Source organism: Emys orbicularis, chromosome 2 (assembly GCF_028017835.1).
Source record: "Emys orbicularis isolate rEmyOrb1 chromosome 2, rEmyOrb1.hap1, whole genome shotgun sequence".
Lineage (NCBI taxonomy): Eukaryota > Metazoa > Chordata > Testudines > Emydidae > Emys > Emys orbicularis.
Genome location: NC_088684.1, coordinates 217,135,690 through 217,150,143, shown reverse-complemented (window position 1 = coordinate 217,150,143; position 14,454 = coordinate 217,135,690). Strand labels below are relative to the sequence as shown.

Sequence of the window (14,454 nt, the reverse complement as noted above, 5' to 3'; positions counted from 1 at the left end):
TTGAGGGGATAATGTGATTTTAGTCAAATAGGCATTAACGGGCCATCGCGGGTAAAATGAGAGTCCGGCTGTAGAATCTTGCCTGTATGCTCGGGGTTCTGCTGATCGCCATATTTGGGGTCGGGAAGGAATTTTCCTCCAGGGTAGATTGGCAGAGGCCCTGGAGGTTTTTCGCCTTCCTCCGCAGCATAGGGCAGGGGTCGCAGGCTGGAAGATTCTGTTGTGGGTGAGTCAGCTTTTGTGGCCTGCATCATGCGGGAGGTCAGACTAGATGACCATATTGGTCCCTTCTGACCTTAAAGTCTATGAGTCTATGAGTCTATCTCAGAAAGTTTAGGGTAAAGCTATATAGTTGGTTTAGCTTTTTCTAAAATGGGAGCCCCAGTCTATTCCCTTCACTATCACCCTCAGGTCTGACTCTTGTCCTCTCTGCATTCCAGTCAGGCAATTTGCACTCCTCCACTTTGCGTAAGAGCCAGCAGCAGGAACAATGAGAGCACAGGAGAGACAGTGTCCCAGCTCTCGATTCCAGTGCCCTGCACCACAGCAGCCACAATTGCAGGAACAGCAATTGCAGGGAACCTCCTGCTCAGTTTCTACACCCTGGAATGGAGCATGCTCATTAGCATGTAGAGTTTAGCTGCCAAACTCTAACAAGAATCTACTGGGCATGCGCAAACTGTGATTTTTTTCAAAGGCTTATAACTTGGTCAAATTTACATAGTTTTTCACAGGAATATGGTCAATAGCACATTCTTGGTGCCATGCTGTCTCCCCTGCAAAATTTTAAGTCAAAGTATGGAGGTGCAAGAGCCTCTTAAAAATGCAATTCTAATAATTTTGATAACATATGGAATACAATATATTTCCCCCTGTCCTTGTTGTTGGAAATGGCTCAGTTCTTTTTGCCAAAACTTTCCAAAAAATTCAGCCTGAGGCAGACAGCTGGCATGGAAAATGTCAGCCCAAAAAGTTAGTTTGGCAGAGTAACAAACAACTGAACAGAGTGTTTTATAATGAAAAGTGTTGGGCAAGCTTAACTAGAGAGAGAACTATATGCTCATGATATATGCCTTACCTGTATAATACACTTTATGCACAGTAACTCCAACTGGTATGTTTAATGTAGGTGAGGCCACTGTTTAGAGCTGATTTATTTACCATTTCTTGTTAAGTGTTTCTTTTCTGATTGTTAAAAAGAAATTAATCTTTATTCCTCGAGACTGTCATCTGTTTTCTTTACCAGAATCCTGATGAGTTTGAGCTAATTTCCTTGACACTTTATTACCAATTCAAAAAGGCTGCTTTGCAGAAAGTAACTCCAAGTGTCTTTTTTATATTAAACATAAAAAAATCAAACATTTTACGTAGAGTGTGTGTGTGTGTGTGTGTATGTGTGTGTGTGTGTATGTGTATATAAAATCTACCCACACATACTTATACTATAAGTAAATTTAATCTCGATTGCTTTGCAAAATTTTGATTCCCAAATGCAAGCAAGTTGCCAATTCTGGATATGAATTAGCATTGTATAGTAGTGAACCAATAGCTCATTTATAAAAGTACAGCTTCTTGATTTGCTGCTCTGTGGTTGAATTTTAATAAGATAAACATCTGCCAGTTGTCTGACAGTTAATGGCAGCATCAAAATCACTGAGTGACTAAGGTGACAAGTTACCTTGACATGTCAGGTTTTTATTGCTATCCTTGGCATTTAAGGATCATGTATTAAGTGATATTTAATGAAGACTCATTCTGTTTGTCAGTTTCGTGACATGATCTGTGTGATGGAAGGAATAATGTCTTGATGTCAACTTAAGATGAGAAGATTGCAGTAGATATTACCTGTCTTAATAGCACAGAAGTAGTTTGAGGAGATGTAGGCAAATCAGATTGCATGTTTTATCATCAGGCTGCCAGATGGGGCTTAGGTGAGTTTATGTGAAAATTCATGCATTGTTACTCAGTAACTGATGAGTTCTGTTTGGGGGAAACAATCACTTATGGGAATTTACTACATTCACTCCTCAGAGCAAGTGAATTTCTCTAGTTTGTGTAAAATTCTATTACTGTCATGTTTAACTACTGCGACTTTACAAACATGTAGCAGTGAACAGCAAATTATTTTTAAAAAACAATATGAAGACATAATTTCAGCTTGGAATATACCTTTAATTTATTCAAAAGTCACTGGAAATTCATAATTTTGTTTCAATAAAATAGTCATATTCTCCATATGCTCAAAAGGCTTCTTCAGATACAGATCAGCATTGTATATTCTCTAGTTCCTAGTTCAAGTATATGAAAATGCACACCTTATTTGATACACATACAAATTTCTTTCTTAAATATTTCAACAAGAAAATCCTAGTAAGAGTAATATTCACGTCTATAGTGCCTGTCATCACAAAATGTTTTCCAAAAATTGATTAAGTTTCACAACACTCTGGAAGTAGATAGAGATGGGTCTGAGTGCCAAATCCAGCCATGAGTCACTCACATGATTAACTTTACATACATGCATAGCCCCATTGATTTTGCAGGATTGGGGAAGTTTAGGTCCTTCAGAACCAATCTTTGACCCCAAAGTTTTGTAATTTTGAATATGGAGTTTTGCTTCGAACCCTGTAGTCAGTATTTGTACTCCTTAGTTTGGCAGGGTTCATGTCCTGGCCAGTCTCTAGTTGGTGGTATTATCTCGATTTCATAGATGGGAAGACTGAGGCATACAAAAGATAAAGTGACTTCCTTACACTCACATAGCAAGGCAGTAGCAGAACTATGTATACAAGCTGGATCTTGTGACTCCGTTTCATGTTTAAATCTCTAATTTATGTTGCGTCTCAATAGTGTTTATAAAATCTAATATCTGTTTTTTTTCCCCCCCTGTACATTTGATATTATATGATAGGCCATAATAGTGAAAGTATGTCAAGAAACAAATAGTACAGTATAAGTTACTGAGCAAAAGTATTTTCTTAAATATTGCTGGATTGGCAAAAATATTTTTGCAAATACACCTGAGATCATTTGCAGTGGTATTGGACCATTTTAATATCTAGCATGTTTGCCAGCATTTTACTGTACTGTCTTTATATTTACTTGATATTGCCTGATCACTTCACATTGCAAAGCCAGATCAAACTTATTCCAGTTAAATGTTTGGTATTAAGATGTCATGGTAGGAAACTATAACTGTGGTTGAAGCTTTATTTGATTTTATATATTGCTGCTTTTATCAATTTGGGGGATCTTTTTTTCCAGAAAGGTTCTGAAGGAAATCTCTGTTGGAGACCTCAAGCCCAATGAAACAGTTGAAGCAAATCTAGAAGCACAACTACTCTCCAAGCTAGATCATCCAGCCATTGTCAAGTTTTATGCAAGCTTTGTGGAACGAGAGAGTTTCTGCATCATCACTGAATACTGTGAGGTAAGACTTCTTGTAAATTATTATGAACAAATTAGAGGCAGTGTGTTTCTCAAAATAGGCCTTTTAGAAGACTTAGTCCATAACATTATTTATTTGCAGTGTCATCTGCTATTTAGTAGGCACATTTAGATGGTCTGTGGAGCTCATAGACTAAGGATAAAATGAGTAGACTGATATCAGGGGAAGGGGAATAACAATAGGTAATTTAAATGCAGGCCAGTTTGATTCACTGTAGGCAGCGTAACAGAAGTGGGTCTTTAAGAGGAACTTAAATGTGGATAGAGTAGGGCCCTTGTGGATGAGCTCAGGGAGGTTGTACCATGTATAGGGGGCTGTATGGAAAAAGGCATGGAGGTCTGGCAAATGGGCAGATGAAGCTGGGAGTGTTGGCAGAGTGGAGGGAATGGGGCAGGATATTATTAAACTTGCTAAGAGCGGATAAATAGAGAGGGGCAGAGTTATATAGCATTTTGAAGGTGGTGACAAAAAACTTAAATTTGATATGATGTTGGATAGGAAACCAGTGGAGGGATTCAAAGAGGGGAGTTACATGATCAAACCGATAGGAAAGGAAAATCAGTTTAGTAGCAGTATTTGCATGGACTGAAAGCGGGGTTTTGTTTGTATCTGGGAGGCCAGTGTGGAGAGGATGCTCTGGTGGTATAAAGCAGGGTATAAAATGGGGGCCTGAATGAGACATTTAACAATTAAGAAAATAAAATTCCATAGAATCAAAAATTTAATTCACTCCTTAAAGTAACTTTGTTGATGTTCTTTTATTGTTGGACTGTTCAAGTTTGTTCTGGAAACGACGTAATTTTTTCAAAGTTGTAAGACAGTGAATAACTATCACTCTGTTAATCCAACATGTGTTACAAAAGGACTATGGTAAGTTGCAAATAACGCTTGACGGGGCATTTCATTATGGTCAGATACCTGTGGAATTGACATATGAAATTAGGGAAAAGTCAAGTTCAGGGCCTAGATTCTTCCCTGCGTTAGGGCTACTTTTTACTGTGCTGCTGGTGCAAAGTAGCCCTAAACCCAGAGTAACTAACCACAGACACATCACACCAAAATAGGGGCTCTCTCTTCCTCTAATGCTGTAGAGCCTGCATAATGGCTCCTATACCCGAGTGAGTATAGAGAGAATGGCTGAGGAAAACGGGCATGGCAGGGACTCCCCTGCTCCCAGGCAATCACAGCTGCTGTAACATGCCCTTCAGGTTATATGTAACCTGGGCAAGTAAAAGCAGCCTTCAGGTTGCTCTAATGTGCACTAGAAAACCGGAAAATGTACTTCTATACTGTATGTACTTAGTTCTGATATATCTTTATATGTAATGGCATACAGAGCTTTTCACCTAAAATTTGTCTGTTTAAATCCTGCCCAAATTAATGGTGAGCAAAATTTGCTGCCACCTGATGGGTGTTTGGAAGCTTACTGTGTTCTATGTCCAGTTTCTAATGCACAGAACTACTTCCACAATTGGCAGTAATTGGTACCCTAGCTGGCAGTTTAAGAAGAAAGACCAAGCATTAAGTTAGCATGGGAAAATGTTCTATTTCCTACAAACTACTGTGGCTTTGAACCTTGCTGATGGAACAGTGCAGTGCAAGCCTCCTATGCAGCTGCCTGACGCTGTGCCAGTTCTATGAATAACAGTCTGGCACTTTTCATCAGTGCTAACGACATTCGCAGTTATAGAAGAGAAGTGTGTGTGTGTGTGTGTGTGTGTGTGTGTGTTCTGGTTTGTTTTTGTGGACTTCTTTGGTGGGTGACCCATTTCAAATATTGTAAGGCAATATAAAAACAGTCATGTCAATCTGATTTCAAACAAAAGTACCTAGATGAACCTCTGATTCTATTTTGTGGCCTAAAACTGGACATCAGTGAAAGATAATTCTTAAAAACGATAATGGATTAATTCCCCTAAATGACATATGATTTTTTAAATACAACAATGAAATGTAAAACATAAGTCATTACATTCTCAAAATAAAAGTAACTTCTCATTTCCTTTCTTCAGTGCAGTTTCAGTTCAGCCTGAAATAAACATTCCATTCTCTAAGGAAAATTAGCAACTGTAGTCACGAATGCCTGTTCACGTTATCAATCATAAAAGCCAAAAAGGCAAATCCCGTTTCAAAATAGTTATTACTGCATGTTATACAATATTCATGAAATTTAAATGTCTGAAGTAGCTAGACATCTTCCTTGTCCTTCACTTTATTTCCTTCTCTCCTGAACATTAATATACTGACCTTCCCAAACACAAAATAGGAAGAGTGAACTTCTTCAGGGCTTCCTGGCAACAACATTTCAGCATTGTTTTTCCTTGAGCAGTTTTTCCTAAGGTACTTACCTTTTCCACAGAATCAAGCTTAGAACAATTTGTAGGTCATTGGAGCCAATCTTTTAAGGGTGAGGGCTGAACATTATTTCAAAATGGTTGAGGGCCGCAATCAGCACTTTAGGGCAGATTCTGTGCCCACTTCCGCTCCCTATGCATTGCTCAGACCACACAAAGAGAGTAGAAACCACCCACAAGCCTCTTGCCTGGAGTCCCCCAACATGGATGAGTACCCAATAGGTATAGAACTCCTCAGCTCCTATGCTTTCCCTGGTGTAGGGACATATTGGTGGGAAGGGTTATGTTAGGACAGGGAGGAGGAGTGTCTGGAACATGGTCCACTGTGGTAATCCCCATCAGGTGTATGGTCCTTTTGGGACCATAACCAGCTGGTACAAGTTAGAGCAGGCAAGGGAATCAAGGAGCTGTCACTGGTTATGAGTTCTGAGCTTCTTTTCTTTTCTCCCTCTTCTGGACTGGTCTGGGTGGCTCCATGAGATAGGTGAACTATCCTTTTCTAGGTACATCACTAAGCTCAGGCAGAGCCCATCTAGCTACCCTGTGGAGAAACAGGTAACGGAGAAACTAGTACTCCTATCTCTTACCTCCCCAGCTAGATAGCAGGTGCCACCAGGGAAGCTGCTGAGCAGTTGGAACAGCAAAGGGACAGCAGGTGTTCAGTGCTCCTCACAGCAGAGCTGCTTTTGGGGCTACAGGGGAGGCAGGGATCCTACCTCCCCATGTTGTGAATGAGTTGACTCACATCAGTTTTAAAACTGCAGGGCATAGTTAGGGAACCTATTTTTAATTCCTAATCAAATGCAAATATTCTTGCAGGCCACAATTTAGAACGTCAAGGACTACAAGTTTGGACACTACTGTTTGTAGGCTAAATCACTCCCATCCCCGGGGAAGCTTGTGGAAGCTGGGTTGAAGTGATACAAAAAGGAGGGTGATCTGCATGGCCTGGAGTGATTGTGGCTGCAGCATCAAGCTTTGGGGGCTTGGGAAAAACAAGGAATACTGGAGAGAACCTCAGGATTTTGACAAGAATGTCAAGCATACTGGGAGGGAAAGGTTTGGAGAGGAGAAATTGCATAATTCAAGATAACAATCGGACTTGTAACTTTCTATTATCTATATTTTTAATCACCACTGTGGAATAAGAATGAAGCACTGCCTATTTTCCTTTAGTATCTCATTGTAATCTCCACCCGATACTTGCAATTAAAGTAGGTATGGTGTAGGCAAAGATCTATGTATCTTATAAATTGATTGCAAAGATGTAATTGGACAGTGATGTAGAATTATATGAACAGAAGGAATTTGTGACAATTATCCCTGGTTAAAATGGACAAGCCCTAATTTTTTACCATAACTATTTTTCCAGACTAGTTGAATGATAAATATAAATACTGAAATTTTGAATAATAGAAGATTTGGGTTGGAAGAGACCTCAGGAGGTCATCTAGTCAACCTCCGGCTCAAAGCAGGACCAACTCCAACTACATCATCCCAGCCAGGGCTTTGTCAAGCCTCTCAGAATGGAGATTCCACCACCTCCCTAGTTAACCCATTCCAGTGCTTCACCACCCTCCTAGTGAAATAGTTTTTCCTAATATCCAACCTAGACCTCCCGCACTGCAACTTGAGACCAGTGCTCCTTGTTCTGTCATCTGCCACCACTAAGAACAGCCTAGCTCCATCCTCTTTGGAACCCTCCTTCAGGTAGTTGAAGGCTGCTATCAAATCCCCCCTCACTCTTCCCTTCTGCAGACTAAATAAGCCCAGTTCCTTCAGCCTCTCCTCCATAGGCGCCAACTCCATAGGTGCTCCGGGGCTGGACCACCCACGGGGAAAAAATGGTGGGTGCTGAACACGCACCGGCTGCCCCCCTATTAGCTGATCCTCACCCCCCCAGTGCCTTCTGCCCGTTGGCGGGCCATGTGGATCAGAGCCTCCCGCCCACCACGATCAGCTGTTTCGCAGCATGCAGGAGGCTTTGGGGGGGGAGGGAATGAGGAGGCGGTGCGCCTGGGGGAGGCGGCAGAACTGGTCAGGAAGAGGTGGGGCAGAGATGGAGTGAGGGCCTGAAGAGGCAGGGTGGGGGTGGGGCCTTGGGGAACAGGTGGAGTGGGAGCAGAACCTGGGGCAGAGCCAGGGGTCGAGCACCCCCTGGCACTTTGGAAAGTCAGCGCCTGTGCTCTCCTCATAAGTTATGTGCCCCAGCTTCCTCCGCTGGACTCTCTCCAATTTGTCCACATCCTTTCTGTAGAGGGGGGCCCAAAATTGGATGCAATACTCCAGCTGTGGCCTCCCCAGTGCCGAATAGAGGGGAATAATTACTTCCCTCAATCTGCTGGCAATGCTCCTACTAATGCAGACCAATATGCCGTTAGCGTTCTTGGCAGCAAAGGCACGCTATTGATTCATATCCACCTTCTCATCCACTGTAATCCCCAGGTCCTTTTCTGCAGAACTGCTGCTTAACCAGTCAGTCCCCAGCCTGTAGCAATGCATGGGATTCTTCCATCCTAAGCGCAGGACTCTGCACTTGTCCTTGTTGAACCTGGATGAACCACATCAGATTTCTTTTGGCCCAATCCTCCAATTTGTCTAGGTCACTCTGGACTTTATCCCTACTCTCCAGCATATCTACCTGTCCCCCCAGTTTAGTGTCATCTGCGAACTTGCTGAGGGTGCAATCTATCCCATCATCCAGATCATTAATGAAGATGTTGGACAAAACCAGCCTCAGGACCTACCCCTGGAGCACTCCGCTTGATACTGGCTGCCAACTAGACACTGAGCCGTTGATTACTACCCGTTGAGCCCAACGATCTAGCCAGCTCTCTATCCACCTTATAGTCCATTCATCCAATCCATACTTTTTTAACTTGCTGACAAAAATACTGTGGGAGACTGTATCAAAAGCTTTGCTAAAGTAAGATATATCACGTCCACCACTTTCCCCATATCCACAGAGCCAGTTATCTCATCATAGAAGACAATCAGATTGGTCAGGCATGATTTGCCCTTGGTAAATCCATGTTGATTGTTTCTGATTACCTTCCTCTCCAAGTGTTTCGAAATGGATTCCTTGAGGACCTGCTCCATGATTTTTCCAGGGACTGAGGTGAGACTGACCGGTCTGTAGTTCCCCGGATTCTCCTTCTTCCCTTTTTAAAAGATGGGCACTATATTTTTCATTTTCCAGTCATCCGGGACCTCCCCCGCTCGCCATGAGTTTTCAAAGATAATGGCTAATGGCTTTGCAATCACATCAGCTGACACTCTCTGCATCCTTGGATGCATTAGATCAGGCCCCATGAACTTGTGCATGCCCAGATTTTCTAAGTAATCCTAACCTGTTCTTTCACCACTGAGTGCTGTTCACCTCCTCCCCATACTGTGCTGCCCAGTGCAGCAGTCTGGGAGCTGACCTTGTCTGTGAAGACTGGGGCAAAAAAAGCATTGAGTACTTTCGCTTTTTCCACATCATCTGTCAGTAGGTTGCCTCCTCCATTCACTAAGGGTCCCACACTTTCCCTGACCACCTTCTTGCTAACATACCCGTAGAAACCCTTCTTGTTACTCTTCACATCCCTTGCTAGTTGCAACTCCAATTGTGCTTTGGCCTTCCTGATTACACCCCCTGCATGCTTGAGCAATATTTTTATACTCCTCCCTAGTGATCTGTCCAAGTTCCCACTTCATGTAAGCTTCCTTTTTGTGTTTAAGCTCACCGAAGATTTCTCTCTTAAGCCAAGCTGGTCACCTGTCATATTTTCTGTTCTTTCTGTGCATTGGGATGGTTTGTTCTTCTTCGAGTGATTGCTCAGGTGTATTCCACTATAGGTGTGCATGCTCGCCACGTGCACCGGTGCCGGAAGTTTTTCCCTTAGGAGTATCCATAGGGGGGGGAGCATCGCTGCGACCCCTGGAGTGGCGCCGGTATATCGCGCCATAAAGGTGGCTGTGTGCTCACCCCACCCTCAGTTCCTTCTTGCCGCCAGTGAAGGTAGTCGGAACTTTGTGCTCCAGCCTTGGCTGCAGCGTTATAGCCTTAGTGGTATCCAGTTTCACTGAAAACTTTCCTTGCTGAACTTTCTTTCGCAAGTGCCTGGCTTGGGGCATGCCCCATAGCCCAGGCTTCAAGTCGTGCAACTCCTGTTGCAACTCCATGCCCAGAAGCGATCCACACACTGAGTGTCTTTGCTGTCTGGGCGAGGATCACATTAGTGAGAAGTGTAAAATTTGCCGCTCCTTCAAGCCGCGAACAAAGAAAGAGCGTGAGATCCGACTCCGAGCTCTCCTAATAGAGTCGGCATTGGCCCCGGCACCGGCGCGTCGAGCCGACCCAGCGCCGGGCACCTCGTCTTTGGTGCGTAGCGAAGCGCCTCCCGTTCACCATCCCGATTCCGTGCCCAGTACCGTGTCCTCGGTGCGCAGCGAGGCGCCGTTGACGAGCCGGCACCGCTCCCCTGCTAAGAAACAAGGGAAGACTCAGCGGCGCCAAGAGAAGGAGGGGTGAGGCCAGACCCAAGTTGGGCAGCCCACGATCCTCATCGGGACATAGACTTCCGACTCGCGCTGATCGGAGTAGTCCAGTCCCGTCCACACAAGCCTCGCCTGAGGTACGCATGCCTTCGACGCCAGAGGCAGCTCAGGCCGCGCGTGATATCCTAGCGCTTCCGGTGCCGGGAGTGCCGCCTCAGTCGGGCCCCCGGTCCCATGGGAAGCTGCCCTTGGGCGCCCATCAGCCCTCCCCGGAGGTGTCGGAGGTCGAGGTACCTTCCCGGGTCGAGGTGCCGAGCAGAGCCCCGCGACGCACGTCGACTCCGCGTCCCGGCTCTTCGGTGAGTGGATCCCACTCCTCCGGTCTCTGACACCGTCAAGGAGGTGACAAGAGGCGGTGCCGTTCATCCTCCAGCCAGTCCGAGAGGAACAGGTCGCGACACCGTCGGCACCGATGCTCGTACTCAAGCGCCCGCCGTCACAGAGGCCATAGGTGCCGCAGGGAGTCCAGAGACTGCTCCTCGGACATCTATCTCTCGACTTCCTCCAGGTCGAAGTCTCGGGGCAGGAGCCGTCATGATAGACTGCTCCAGTCGTTTTTACGGCACTGTGCGCTCCTCCCGGACTTCGGCGTCAGCGCGCAGCCATCTCTCCCCGGGCCTCACTGCACTGCAGGAGCAACCAGCCCTGCCGGCGCCCAATGCGTCTCATTTCCAGGCCGTTCCCTGGCAAGGACAATGATGCCAGTGGGCACCGTGGCCTCAGGCACCTGCGCAGCCGGGACCTCACTCCGTGGTGGGAGCCTCTCAGGGCCACCCTGCGTCGCCTCACCGGGATCAGACTGTGGGCGCCGAACCCCTGGCACCGACTCCGGCACCGGACGTCGAGCCCACGATGCTGTCGGTTGCTGAAGGCACCGCAACATCCACCTCTTTGGCGCAGGGTGATTCAGTTGCGGTGCCGCCATCCTCTTCCCAAGAGGACTTCAAAGCGCACCAGGAGCTGCTTAGGAGGGTGGCAGCAAACCTCGAGCTCCGGGCCGAGGAGATGGAGGAGCCCTCCGATACCCTGTTCAATGTCCTCGCCTCCTCGGTACGGGGGCATGTGGCCCTCCCATTCCATCAGGGAGTAGCCAACATCACCACTGGCCTCTGGCAGACCCCGGCCTCTCTTGGGCCTATTTCCAAAAAGGCCGAGAGGAAGTACTTCGTCCCCACGAGGGGTCACGAGTACCTATACACCCACCCAGCTCCGAACTCCTTGGTGGTAGAGTCGGTCCACCACCGTGAGCGGAATGGCCAGCCCGCGCCCACACCAAAAGACAAGGACGCTTGTAGACTGGATACCTTTGGAAAAAAGGTTTATTCGTCTGCGAGTTTCCAGCTCAGGGTGGCCAACCACCAGGCACTACTGAGCCGGTACGAGTTTAATCTCTGGGGATCCCTCCCCAAGTTTGAGCCCCTTCTTCAGGATAAGGATGGAAAGGAGTTCCGGGCTCTGATCGAGGGTGCGGCCGCGGCCAAAGCAGCTCTCCAGGCAGCTTCGGATGCAGCGGACACAGCCGCTCATTAGATGGCTTCCGCAGTCTCCATGCGACGGGCGTCGTGGCTCTCGCTTTCGGGACTGTCGGTCGAGTCCCAATCCATAATGCAGGACCTGCCGTTTGATGGCAAGGCCCTATTTGCGGAACAGACAGACACCCGTCTGTAGAGTTACCATTTGTCCGGATTCCCCCGGACATGTCCGGCTTTTTGAGCTAAAAATAGCGTCCAGGGGGAATTTGTAAATGTCCGGACCGCCCCCCCCCCCCCATGCAGAGCGCGCGCGGCTAACAGGGCAGCCGGCCGGATCGTGCCATTTACATGGGGCTCCGACAGCCAGAGAGAGCCCCTCCTCCCCCCTGCAGCTGAGATCACTCCCTCACTCCCTCCCTCCCTGCATTCGCAGATCGCCTCCGGCAGTCTGGAGCTCCTCCCCCACTCCTCCTCCACTGCTGCCAAGCGTGCCGGGACGAACGGCTCAGGCCGTTCCTGAGCAAGTTCACAGAGACGTTAGGCGAAGGCCAACAACAAGGGGGCCAGGGGGTCGGAGAAGGGGTAGGGAGGTTTTGGAGGGGGCAGTCAAGAGACGGGGGGCTCGGGAGTTCGGAGGGGGATTTCTGGGGGGGGTGGATAAGGTTTTGGGCAGTCAGGGTACAGGTGGAGGTAGGGTCCTGGGGGGCAGTCAGGGTGGGGAGGGTCTTAGGAGGGGGCAGTTAGGGGACAGGGAACAAGGAGGCTTAGGTAGGGGGTGGGGTTCTGGAGGGCAGTTAGGAGCAGGGGTCCCAGGAGGGGGCTGTCAGGGGACAAGGAGCAGGGGGGGGTGTTTGGGAGTTCTGGGGGGAGGCTGTCGGGGCAGGAGTGGGGAGAGGGATCGGAGCAGTCAGGGGACAGAGAGCAGAGGGGTTTAGATGGGTCGGGAGTTCTGGGGGGGGCTGTCAGGGGGTGGGGAGTGGTTGGATGGGGCGTGGGAGTCCCAGGGGTCTGTCTGGGGATGGAGGTGTGGATAAGGGTTGGGGCAGTCAGGGTACAGGTAGGGGGTAGGATCCTAGGGGGCCAGTTAGGGTGGGGGGAGGGTCCCAGGAGGGGGCAGTCAGGGGACAAGGAGCGGGGGGGAGGGTTGGGGGTTCTGAGGGGGGCGGGAAGTGGGAGGGGCGGGGCTAGGGCAGGACGGGGCGGGGCTAGGGAGGGGCTCCTCCCGTCCTCTTTTTTTTGCTTGCTGAAATATGGTAACCCTACCCGTCTGCACGGGATGAAGGACTCCCGCACCACCCTGCAGACGCTAGGCCTCTACGTCCCGCCCCCTAAGGACAAGCCCAGGCCTCAAACCTCTGCTCCTCCGGCTCGGGGCAGATACGAACCCCCGCCTAAGTGGCAGAGGGAACAAAGGCATCGGTCCCAATGCCAATCCGGTTCGGCCCCACGGCCTGGGGCCTCGAAGGCCAAACTGCCGGGAAAACGGTGTTTTGGACTCGTTGCGAGGGGTCACCAGGCCTGTTGCCAGTGCACCCCCCACCCAGTTAATAAAGTTGCCTTTTATGAACCGTTTATTGGCCTTCCGACTGCAATGGTCCCATATAACGTCGGACCAATGGGTCCTCAGCACCATCTCCCAAGGGTACAGGCTGCAGTTTGTTTCAACCCCTCCCAACTGTCCCCCGTCCGGGCAGCCGGCCGGGGTCCTGGAGCATGCCCTCCTCCTCCAACAGGAGGTAGAGCGCCTCCTCTCCCTGGCAGTGGTGGAAAGGGTACTTCGGGAATACCAGAGCAAGGGTTTTTACTCCAGGTATTTCCTCATCCCGAAGGCGAAGGGCGGGCTTCGGCCCATCCTCGACCTGCGGAATCTCAACCAGTCCCTGGTTCGTTGCAAATTCTGCATGGTGTCCCTGGCCTCTATTATTCCATCCCTAGACCAGGGGGATTGGTTTACGGCGCTGGACCTCCAGGATGCGTACTTTCACATCCACATTTTCGAGGGTCACAGGCGCTTCCTCCGTTTCCTGGTGGGTCAGGACCACTTCCACTTTATGGTCCTCCCCTTTGGCCTCTCTACTGCCCCAAGAGTATTCACGAAGTGTATGGCGGTGGTGGCGGCCCACCTCAGGAGGAAAGGGCTGCAGATCTTCCCCTACCTTGACGACTGGCTCCTCAAGGGCCGGTCTTGGTCTCTGGTGCAGCAGCAGATGAGTTTCCTGCTGGACACCTGCGCAGCTCTAGGCCTACTGGTAAACGAGGAGAAATCCTCGTTAATCCCCGTTCAGCGCATAAGCTTTATAGGGGCGCTGCTAGATTTCCGGGTGGCCATAGCCTCCCTCCCATGGGACAGATTCGAGACGCTCAAAGCTCTCATTGCCTCGGTCACGGACTTTCTGGTAACCACGGCACAGGTGTGCCTGCAAATCCTAGGCCACATGGCAGCTTGCACCTACGTGGTGCGACATGCCAGGCTTCGGATGAGGTCCCTTCAGCTTTGGCTGGCCTCCCGGTACTCCCAGGCCAGGGACGGCCTGGACAAGGTCATCACGGTGTCGCCAACGGTGGTGGCACACCTTCAATGGTGGTCTCTCCTAAGCAACATGCTCCGGGGTATTCCCTTCCGAGAGCCCTCTCCCTC

General features: G+C 48.7%; 1 protein-coding gene across 1 annotated transcript in view; it reads left to right on the top strand.

Annotated features, from left to right (window-relative positions):
- Positions 1-14,454, top strand: part of NEK11 (NIMA related kinase 11) — a 215,290-nt gene that overhangs the window by 61,979 nt on the left and 138,857 nt on the right. The window contains exon 2 of the mRNA XM_065399194.1: positions 3,265-3,430. Within this exon, the coding sequence (XP_065255266.1) occupies positions 3,265-3,430 (166 nt within the window). The remainder of the gene's footprint in view (positions 1-3,264; positions 3,431-14,454) is intronic.